Source organism: Silurus meridionalis, chromosome 22, assembly GCF_014805685.1.
Source record: "Silurus meridionalis isolate SWU-2019-XX chromosome 22, ASM1480568v1, whole genome shotgun sequence".
NCBI lineage: Eukaryota > Metazoa > Chordata > Actinopteri > Siluriformes > Siluridae > Silurus > Silurus meridionalis.
In genome coordinates, this window is record NC_060905.1 from 17,491,982 (window position 1) to 17,503,360 (window position 11,379).

At 40.8% G+C, this 11,379-nt stretch overlaps 1 protein-coding gene across 1 annotated transcript; it reads left to right on the forward strand.

The window, feature by feature from the left end:
* The first annotated feature begins 4,454 nt into the window (after positions 1–4,454).
* rplp1 (ribosomal protein, large, P1) lies at positions 4,455–6,382 on the forward strand. Its single transcript, XM_046834940.1, has 4 exons — positions 4,455–4,677; positions 5,019–5,093; positions 6,006–6,114; positions 6,268–6,382. Exons 1-4 carry the CDS (start codon positions 4,606–4,608, stop codon positions 6,348–6,350), a joined length of 339 nt encoding a protein of 112 aa, XP_046690896.1. The 5' UTR covers positions 4,455–4,605; the 3' UTR covers positions 6,351–6,382.
* Positions 6,383–11,379: the final 4,997 nt, after the last annotated feature.

Sequence of the window (11,379 nt, forward strand, 5' to 3'; positions counted from 1 at the left end):
TACAAATTAAGTGTTTTAATATTTCCCCCCCAAAAAAATTATAATAAAAACATTCATTTATGTAATCGATCATCTACAGTACCAGTCTGAAGTTTGGACACATATGTTCTTCTTCTGTGGTTCTTCTTTATGTTTATTCTTTTCAATATTGTACATACTGAAAACTTTGAAAGAACACGTGTGGAATTGTGTAGTCAACAAAAAGTGTTTAATAATCCAGAAAATGTTTTATATTTTGACTTGTCCAATGTAGATTAATGTAGATTTGATGTCAGCTTGGCAAACTCATGGAATTCTCTCCTCAGATTAACGAGGTATTCACCTGGAATGGTTGTAAGTTCACAGGTACGTCTTGTCAAGAGTTTATTTGTGACATTTCTGGCCTTCCTAATGTGCTTTAGACCAAAAGTTGTCTTTTACAGAGGAAATCCAGAGTACAGAGTCAATATCCCTATTAGTGCTACTACAACCACTGGACAAGATTCAAGAATGTTGGAAAAAAACCTTCCAGGTGACTTCCTCATGAGGTTCAATGAGAGAATTCGAAGAGTGTGCCAAGCAAAAGATGGCTTCTTTGAAGAAACGTAAATATAAAACATATTCTGGGTTTTTTAACGCATTTTTGTTGACTACTTAATTGTGTTCATATTGACATATTTGTCCTGTCACCTTTTTTTTTGTCTGCAGTATTAATTTATGTTGAAAACAATAATTTTAAAAAAGTAGAAGTTTTATCCACACTTTTGACTGGTACTGTATATATTTCGTTAAACAAATAGTAAATTAACATATTTTTATGTCACCTGACACATTTGCACATTTTGATGCATTGTAATAGTGTATGTTTGTGTCCTGATTAACAGCTTATGTTACAGTTTTTCTCAGTTGCTTTGTGGCGTTTCTCAGATCAGAAATAAAATTCTCAAAACTACTTGTTCAACCTCCACATCATTGAGTCACTTGTGCTCATAATAAGAACATTACTTGTTGCTTTGATTAAATTGCAAATGCTTTTGTACATCATTTAATCGTTTGTGTACAAGTGTCTGCTGTTTCCTACATTATCAGTTGTTGATGTTCATGTTGATCAAAATATATTATACTGGTTTCACCTGAATAGTTTTAACCTCCGAAACATCTCAGCATCAGTTCATTGTATAAGCCATTGAATGTAAAATGATTAAACCAGTTGTCATCATCTGTCATCTAAAATTTCTATTAAACTTTTATTTGTAAATGTGTTGAATTGATGAATTGTGCAGATTAATCTTGAATGTCACTAATGAAGGCGAGTGAACGACATCAGATCAACCGATAATCAACTCGTTCTCTAAAACAGGTCAAAGGTGAATCTCGTGAACCTTCAGTTGGAGAGTGAATACAGACAGAGAAAAACACAGAGTTATACATTCTGATAATGGATCAACAACTAAGAAACAAACGAACACTTTATAGTACAGTAAAAGTGTGAATCCTGTTCGGTCTTTTATAATCAATATAAATCAAATAAATAAATTTGTGCTGCTGAAATTCATAAATACTAAACAGAAGGAAGTAAAATTTTGTGCATTTTCAGTCTCTGTGATCCAAACCATAGTTTATATTAAGAAATACTAAAACTGTGCAGCATCATACTGATAACATGACTAAACATGCTGATGATTTTGTTTGTGAACAATAACAAAGGGACTTTTCATTCTGATGGGAATGAGATGTTCATTTACACAAATACTTACTTTTGAGAGATGAACTAAAGATTTTGTGAAAAGTTCAGGCTTTTGCAAGAAATCCAATGTATTGTGCTGATTGTACACATTGTTTTGAGAAATGCACTTATAGGTTTGCAAATATTAAGGATGATTCGAGAAACACTTCAAATCAACTGAGAGAAACTGTGATACAAATAAATAATATAAATAATCTTGGGCTGTAATAAATATAAATAGTCTGCTACACTGGCTTGGTGCTGCAATCACTTTTCAATTTAATTCAGTTTTATTTGTGTAGTTTGTAGTGTGTTGTAATAATGAACATCAGCTTTTGTCTTAGCATAGGCAAAATAGAGAGTCACATAGAGTGCACTAGCTGGTGGCGCTAGTGAGCACCCCTACCTCAAGCTGCCCTCTCTTTTATTGGAGTTATTTACCTGTTTTCTGCTGAAGTTTAATTCACAGTATACGTTTATCACTTGTAGATGACTTTGAGACAATAGGATCCACTACTTATTTGTTGTCAAGCTTCTTAACTATAGCAGAAGATGAGATACTGCAAGTCATCCAATCTTGCCATCCCACCACCTGCCCTCTGGATCCAATCCTGTTAACTACTCTTCAGACCATCTCACAAGACCTTCTGCCGCTCATTTCCATGATCATCAACAGGTTCTTAACATCTGACCATGTGCCAACTACCTTCAAGCAAGCGAGGGTTATTCCCATCTTGAAGAAACCTGCTCTGGATCCATCAGACATCAACAACTACAGACCGGTATAACTTCTCTCTTTTCTTTCTAAAACTCTGGAACGCACTGTTTTTAACCAACTGTCTGTCTATCTCTCACAGAACATCCTCCATGATCCGAACCAGTCTGGCTTCAAAGCAGCACATTCCACAGAGACCACCCTTCTGGCTGTCTCTGAGAAACTACATGCTGCTCGATCAGCCAAGCTGTCATCTATACTTATCCTCCTTGACCTTTCAGCAGCATTTGACAGAGTCAACCACAAGACTCTCTAGTCTACCCTCAGGCGCCTCGGTATCCATAGAGCAGCATGGAAATGGTTTGCTTCCTACCTGGAAGGTCACTCATACCAGGTAACATGGGGGGGATCCACATTGCCCCACGCAGACTCTCCCACTGATGTCTCACAAGGCTCAACTTGGTCACCTCCTTTTCTCCCTCTATACCTAATCTATTGTTGAAGTCAAATACTCATGGGTTTTCTTACCACTGCTATGCTGATGACACTCAACTCATCTTTTCTTTCTCTCCCTCAGATACCACAGCTTCCGCTCGGATCTTGGCATGCTTTACAGACATATCTTCATGAATAAGTGCTCATCAATTAAAAATTAACCCCAGCAAAACAGAACTGCTGGTCATCCCAGGTGTTTTATCTCCAAGTAAAGATCTCTGAATTTCTCTTCATGACTCTCTCCTCTGCCCTTCAGCCACTGCTCGTAACCTTGGGGTAACTATGGACAATGTCCTTCTTTTTACATGTCGCTATTGTGGCTCGTTCTTGTCGATTTCTTCTCTACAAAATCCGAAGGATTCGACCATTTCTGTCCACACAGGCTGCCCAGGTGCTTGTTCAGGCTCTTGTCATTTTAAGACTGGACTACTGCAGCTCTCTGCTAGCAGGTCTTCTCCTGAACTCTATTCGTCCACTGCAAATGATCCAAAACGCAGCTGCAAACACTAATATCTATGATCCCTCCAGATATTATCTACCTCAGAAACACCCACTGACTAAAGGTTTCACTAAATAAATATCTTTCCGCCTCGACTTGAACACTGAGACTGTGTCTGAGTCCCAAACACTGATTGGAAGGCTGTTCCATAACTGTGGGGCTTTATAAGAGAAAGATCTGCCCCCTGCTGTAGTCTTCATTATTTGAGGTACCAACAAATAGCCTGCACCTTTTGATCTAAGTAGGCGTAGAGGATCATACTGGTACAAAAGTTCACTCAGATACTGCGGTGTGAGACCGTTAAGTGCTTCAGTAGTAGTATTTTATAATCAGTGTGAGATTTGATTGGGAGCCAGTGTAGACTGATTAAAACAGGGGTGATGTGATCATATTTCCTAGATCTAGTGAGGACTCTTGCTGCTGCATTCTGAACTAACTGAAGCTTATTTATGCACTTATTCGATACACTCAGACAGTAAAGCGTTACAGTAGTCTAATCTAGATATTTACATGAGCCCCAAAGAAAAGACTAGAGTCAACAATCACGCCAAGCTCTTTTACTGCTGTACAAGCACAAACTGACACGGAAAGACCATCCAGAGATGCTACGTAATCCAGAAGTTATACACACACACACACACACACACACACACACACACACACATAATATATACATACATACAAACACTGTAATTCATTGTATTATTTTATAGAGATTAGACAAAGATTCTTCATGTCTAATCTCAATCTTCAGTCTCTGTGCTGTACACAACACATACATCAAATATACACATTTCTATCATACACTAATACAGTTTTATTTTAAACCACGATCCTTCCAAAACAATCTTGAATAAATACCGCGCCAAAAATACAAACTCAAATTAGTTTCTTTTGTAATGAAACATTGATTTTGTTCCATTTTTAAGGCTCTTATTATATAAAGCACGCTTTCCAGATTGACGTCTAAAAACCACACCTCCTCGTTCGCCCCGCCCATGAAGTGACGTATGGGAGTATAAAAAAAGAAGACCCGCCTCTACTCACTCCCTTTTCCGCTCTCGGAACAGAAGACGCGAACGTGCCTAAAGGTGCTCGGTTCTTCTAGCGAAGCTAAGGCCCACGAATCCGGCGACTAGCACCGTCCCAATTAGGCATCCAGGACCTAAAGTCTGGTAAATTGAAAGAACAATGGCCTCCGTCTCCGAGCTCGCCTGTATTTACTCCGCTCTCATCCTCCATGATGACGAGGTTACAGTCACGGTACGTGTTCAGTCCGCGCGCCGGGCCGCCATGTTGAGCGGCAAAAGCAGGGTCACGTGGTGCAGCCCGATGTTACTATAATACAATTTAAATAGTAAATAAAGCTCTGTGTGTGTGTGTGTGTATAAGGGCCAGGTATTGAATTAAATGTTTAATAATTTATACATGTATATTCTGAATGCTAGTCAGTATTAGCATGACAGGTGTAACGTCTACAGAGTATCATGTGCTTATGTGTGTTATAATATTGGGCTTTTATATATTACAGGGTCATGCTAAGATAATTGCCCCTAGTCACTAATGTTCACGTGTGTGTGTGTGTGTGTGTGTGTGTGTGACAGGAGGACAAGCTGAACGCCCTGATCAAGGCAGCTGGAGTCACCATCGAGCCCTTCTGGCCCGGTCTGTTCGCCAAGGTACACTTCATCTTTTATACTCATGATTATATCCTTCTCAAGGGATCAGATCTTCCTGACGAGGTTTCTCAGTATTGATCGGACAGGTTGTGGGTTTGAATCCCAGCACTGTCACTGTTGGGCCCTTGAGCATGGCTCTTAACTCTTTTCTCTTTCTCCTCATTGCTGACTCTGACTCAGTTTCCTGCCAAACTGGTATATTTGGAAAATATAGGGATGTGAGCTGTTCTCTTCCTGATCATGAGGTTGAGGGTTCGAGCCCCAGCACTGCTGAGATGTTTGACCCTTGAACAAGGCTCTTAAACACCCTCTGGTCCACGGGGTGCTCCAACGTGTTTTTGAGCTCAGCTTCCTGCCAAGCTGAGATATGATCTTGATGTGGAAGGTGGTTGAGGTTCTTGGTTACTGAGGGGAAGGTTGTAGGTTCGAGCCCCAGCACTACCAAGATGGGCCCTTGAGTGAGGCCCTTAACTGTCTCTGATCCAGGGGTGCTGCATCATAGCTTGGGATGTATGAAGAAAGAATTTGTTTAAATGTGACGTCTTGTTGTAGATGTCTAGATTTCTGGCGGCAGATGTTTTTACTGGGTTTATTGGGTTGAGTAGAGAACACCCTCAGGAGCACACAAACACCTGGAAACATCTCTCATCTGAACTATAAACCTGTATATTCAGGTTTATAGTTCAGATGAGACAGATGTTTCCAGGTGTTTGTGTGCCGCAGAAAAGGTTTAGGAACATTGCTAGCATTTTAATCTCGATCTAGATGTTGCTGCGTTGGTCATCTGAGAAGGTTCTGGTGTGTAGTGGGATTTGTCAATTGATTGAGGTGCATCACCAGATGTTCATGATCGTTGTACTTGTAGATGAATGGGATGTTCTGTAGCTCAGTATTGTTTGTGTGTGTTTTCAGGCTCTGGCCAGCGTGGACATCGGTAGCCTGATCTGCAACGTGGGAGCTGGTGGTGCTGCTCCCGCTCCTGCTGCTGGAGCTGCTCCTGCTGCTGGTGGAGACGCCCCAGGTGAATGCTCTTTAACGTATTTCAGTGTGGTTTTGGAGGTTTTCTCCTGGTGTGACTAAACAGACTTGGATATGGTTCTAACACAAGCATGCACATGAGGACCATTTTGTACATCACTCCTGTTTTACAAGTGTTGTGATTTTTCTCTTTCAGCCAAGGAAGAGGAGAAGAAGGAAGAGAAGAAGGAGGAGTCCGAAGAGTCTGATGATGACATGGGCTTTGGTCTTTTTGACTAAAAGTGCTTTTACAATAAAAGAGAAAACTGAAACATTGTGTGGGGTTTTTTTTTTTTTTAAACTTCTATAGAATACTGAATTATGTGTTTAGTACTGTAGTTTCAATCTACATGAGAACTGATGCAGATTTAATGGAGGTTACGGTAGGAACGATGAGATCAGCTTGATTATGAAGCACTGTTAACGTGTGTGTGTGTGTGTGTGTGGGGGGGATCCTTGATATTTAAATAACAAGTGCATCCAAGAGTTTAAAGTAAAGATGCTCCCTTTTTAAACCTTCAAAAAGTACAAACTGTCAAAAAACCCCTCCAATGCACTGTTTTATTATGGCTTATATTCATAAGTCTTTATTTAATCAACTAAGTTTACGTGAATACCAGAGGCATTTCCTGGCTCTCGCTCACCTCAGACGTTTACTAGTTTATTAAAATCAGCAAAGCAGAAGGCAAGAAGTCTGGTGGTAACGTGGATGAGACGGAGGGAGTCGTAAACATTGTGATGGAAACATTCCTGATAATCTTTTCTCTGCTTGTGTTCTATATGGTGGATGTTCAGCCTGACAGTTCTTTTGTATTAATATATTATGATGTGAGGATCAGTTACCAGAGTGACACCAAAACAGGTAGTAGTAATGAGTAGTTTACTTAAGAACATAGAGGCCAAACTTCACCTTACCTTAAATTTAAAAAAATCTATAGTATCTGTACTTGAGTAGTATACTTACTTGAACAATGTGTGTACTTTTGTCATTACATACACAATTCAACTGTTTTCTGAAAGCTGTTAGATTACCTAATTAAAAATGACCACCAGGGGTGATTCTGAAGGAAGAGTACAGTAAGAGTGTAGTGGAGGTGAAGAGAGTTTCTGATAGAGTGATGAACGTAAAGCTGGAAGTTGAAGGGGTGATGATAAATGTCATCAGTGCTTATGCTTCACAAGTTGGCTGTGAGATGGAGGAGAAGGAAAAATTCTGAAGTGGTGGAAGGTGTACATAGGAATGAAAGGTTGGTGATTGGGGCAGACTTTAATGGGCATGTAGGGATGAAAGAGGGAAATAATAAAGAGGGATGTGGCGAAAGCCAAGGAAAAGGCATGTGAGGAGCTGTAGGAGAAGTTGGACACTAAAGAAGGAGAAAAGGATTTGTAGCGATTGGCCAGGCAGAGGGACCGAGCTGGGAAGGATGTGCTGCAAGTTAGAGTAATAAGGGATGGAGTGGGAAATGTGTTGACTAGTGAGAAGAGTGTGTTGAGAAGATGGAGGGAGTATTTTGAGCAGCTGATGAACAAGGAAAATGAGATAGAGAGAAGGTTGGATGATGTGGAGATGTGAAGCAGGAAGTGGATAGAATTAGTAAGGAGGAAGTGAGAGCAGCGATTAAGAGGATGAAGAGTGGAAAAGTTGGGTGGATCAGATGACACACCTTGAAGTTATGGGAAAGAGTAGTGGAAGCCAGGCTGAGAGAAGAGGTGACCATCTGTGAGCAACAGTATGGTTTTATGCCAAGCAAGAGCTTCGAGAAAGTATAGAGAAGGTCAGAAAGAGTTGCATTGTGTGTGTGTGTGGATTTAGAGAAAGCGTACGACAGGGTGGAGAGAGAGGAGTTGTGGTATTGTATGAGGAAGTCTGGTGTGTCAGAGGGTGGTGCAGGACATGTATGAGGACAGTGTGACAGTGGTGTGTACGGTAGGAACAACAGACAGGTTCAAGGTGGAGGTTGGACTGCATCAAAGATCGGCTCTGAGCCCTTTCCTGTTTATCTCCCTGGACTATAATGTTTGTGGATAATATTGGTATTTGTGGTGAGAGTAGAGAGCAGGTTGAGTGGAGCCTGGAGAGGTGGAGGTACATGCTGGAGAGAAGGGGAATGAAAGTCAGTAGTCAGTGTGAATGAGAGGGAGGGCAGTGGAGTGGTGTGGTTGCAGGGAGAAGAGGTGGAGAAGGTGGAGGAGTTCAAGTACCTGGGGTCAACAGTGCAAAGTAATGGAGAGTGTGTTAGAGAAGTGAAGAAAAGAGTGCAGGCAGGGTGGAGTGGGTGGAGAAGAGTGATAGCAGGAGTGATTTGTGATAGAAGAGTATCTGTGAAGGTGAAAGGGAAAGTTTATAGGACTGTGGTGAGACCTGCGATGTTGTATGCAGAGGTGGCAAAAGTACACACATCCTTTACTTAAGTAGAAGTACAGATACTCATGTTTTAAAATACTCTGGTAAAAGTTGAAGTACTGATTAAACATTTTTACTCAAGTGAAAGTAAAGACGTCTTGGCTCTGACATGTACTTAAGTAAAAAGTAGTTATTACTTCTACATGTTTTAGCTGTTAACTGGACCTCACATCATAGATAGATAGATAGATAGATAGATAGATAGATAGATAGATAGATAGATAGATAGATAGATAGATAGATAGATAGATAGATAGATAGATAGATAGATAGATGGATGGATGGATGGATGGATGTGATAGCCTAGTGGGTTAATGTCAGGGTCCCCATGAGGATGAGTTTGAGAGTTTGATTCCTGGTCGAGCTGGTTGCTGTGTTGGTAAATAAAACTTCTGGATCTTGTCCGCTCTGAAAACATTTCAATTCTGTGTTGGATTAATTTCTTGATTTCCTGGTCTTTAATGAAAGATAACTCCACCAAAAAAAAAGGCACTTCTGTGGTAGCTCAGTGGGTTAAGGCTTGTTACTGAACATGGTCCTTAATATAGTCCACACTGGTGATAAGGTTTCAAAGCCAGTCCTACATGCCTTCTTTCTTACTGCACTGCGATGAAACAAAGTATGAACCCTCCAAAAATCACACATGCTTTTCAGCAGCAGTCGCTCAGTGGTTTAAGGCTTGTGCCTCATCTAAACATGCTTCTCAGTCTGATCTCTTCCATGGTTCAGTGGGTTAAGACTGGTGCCTCGCTGATGGTAAGGATCAGGATTTGAATCCTGCTAGTTGCGATGTCGGTTATGTTCCTGCTTCCTAAATCTGTCTTTAGCTTTATATTCTTGTGTTGATGGTTTAAAGGTAGACAGACCTGCCCTAAACAACCTTCTGGCCTGTCTTCCCTGATGGTTCAGTGGGTTAAATCAGGTGTCTCGCTTTTGGTGGGGTTCAGGGTTCGAATCCTGCTTTCTGTCTGCCAGTCACGATCAGAATTCACTTTCTAAATCTTTCTTTAGCGATATATTTTTGTTTTTAATGGGTTGAAAAGAAAGATAGACCTGCTCTAAATAAGCTTCCTAGCCTGTCCTTACCAATAGTTCAATGAGTTAAGGTCGGTATCTCACTAGTGGTGGGGATCAGGGTTTGAATCCTGCTTTCTTCTTGTTATTTACAATGTGGGTTCAACTTGTGCTACTTACATCTGTATTCGTTTCCTACATCTTTCTTTACTGTTAAATTCTTGTGTTGATGGTTTGAAAAAAGAATGATAGACCTGCTCTAATCAAACTTCCCATCCTGTTTTTTTCTGATGGCTTAGTGGGTTAAGGCTGGTACTTTGCTAATGTTGGTGGTCAGGGTTTAAACCTGGCTTTCTGTCTGCTAGTCATGAGGTAGGTTAAATTCCTGATTCCTACATCTTCATATTCTTGTTTTGATGCGTTAAAAAGAAAGATAGACCTGCTCTAAACAAGCTTTCCAGCTTGTCCTTCCTGATGGTTCAGTGGGTTAATGCTGGTGCCTTGCTAATGGTGTGAATCAGGGTTTGAATCCTGCTAGTCACGATATGGTTTTGCTTCCTATGTCTGTCTTTAGCATTATATTCTTGCGTTATTGGTTTGAAAGAAAAGATAGACCTGCTCTGAACAATCGTCGCAGCCGGTCCTTCCAGATAGTTCAGTGGGTTAAGACTCTTATTGCGCTGTTGGTGGGGTTCAGGATTCGAATCCTGCTTTCTGTGTTTCTGTCTGGTCTAAATTTCTTGCTTTGAAGCATGAAACAAAGAATAAACCCCCCAAAAAAAGTTGGTATGTTGTGGGACTTGATGGCTTTGTGATAAAAGCCTTGCCTCTGAGCTCAGAGGTTGCTGGTTCGAATCTGGCTTGTCCCCACACTGGGTAAGCTGTGTGGAAAGTAGTGTCTAATGAGCAATGAGGTAGTTGACTGTAAACAAAGGCTGTGAAGACCTGCTGCTTCACAGCCTCAGAAAAAGTGAGGGTGATAGGTTTTTGGCAGAATTTTTCCCTATATATGCAAAACTAAGTCAATACTTTCTTGAACGTTTTTGCTTCATAACCCCCTGTTTTCAGCTTCTCAAACACCGGGGGGCCAGATGCCCGGATATTGCCCCCCTGCTTCAGGATATGCCCTCCGAAACCACATCCAACCTTCCACGCAACCATTTCTGACACCTTCCTTACTACAGCCACCGGAACCTTCCACACGCTTAACTTTGAGCCCTGGCCGGGGTTTGAACCGGCAACCTCTCAACCCAGAGGTAAAGCTCTTCCAATTGAGCCACAGGATCTCCTGCAAGAACCTGATTTTTAGGACCTTTTTTGGTTCTTTTTAAAAACTGTTTAAACACTTTAAAGGAAAGCTAAGGGGTAGGAATCGAACCAGGTGTGTCAGATAGCAGCGACCACTTCACTGACCATTACGCCAACACAGGAGAGGCAAACAAACCTTTGCTTATTGGACTCTTGGCTTTTCTATAGTTAGGAGACCAGTGTTTTCTCTTAGATCATGATGGTAGAGGGTCAAAACTTCTCCTTCCTGTACATTCTCTCAGTAACCGGAAGTCTATGAGAAGTGACTCAGGTACAAGAACCACATCTCCAACACCTGCACCACTGATATACCATGATTTACCAGCAACCAATTTTAATGATCTTTCATTGTTCTGTTTTTAAAAACTTCTTATAATGTTCAATATGAAACTAGAGGTAAGAATCGAACCAGGGAAGTCTTTCATCATAGATCACTAATGGCATTACTTCAAAACTCAAAACTTTGTTAGACATGTAAATAAGCAGGAAAGACAGAGACAAAGACAAAGACACAGACACAGCTTTAGAAAGAGTGAGAAACAA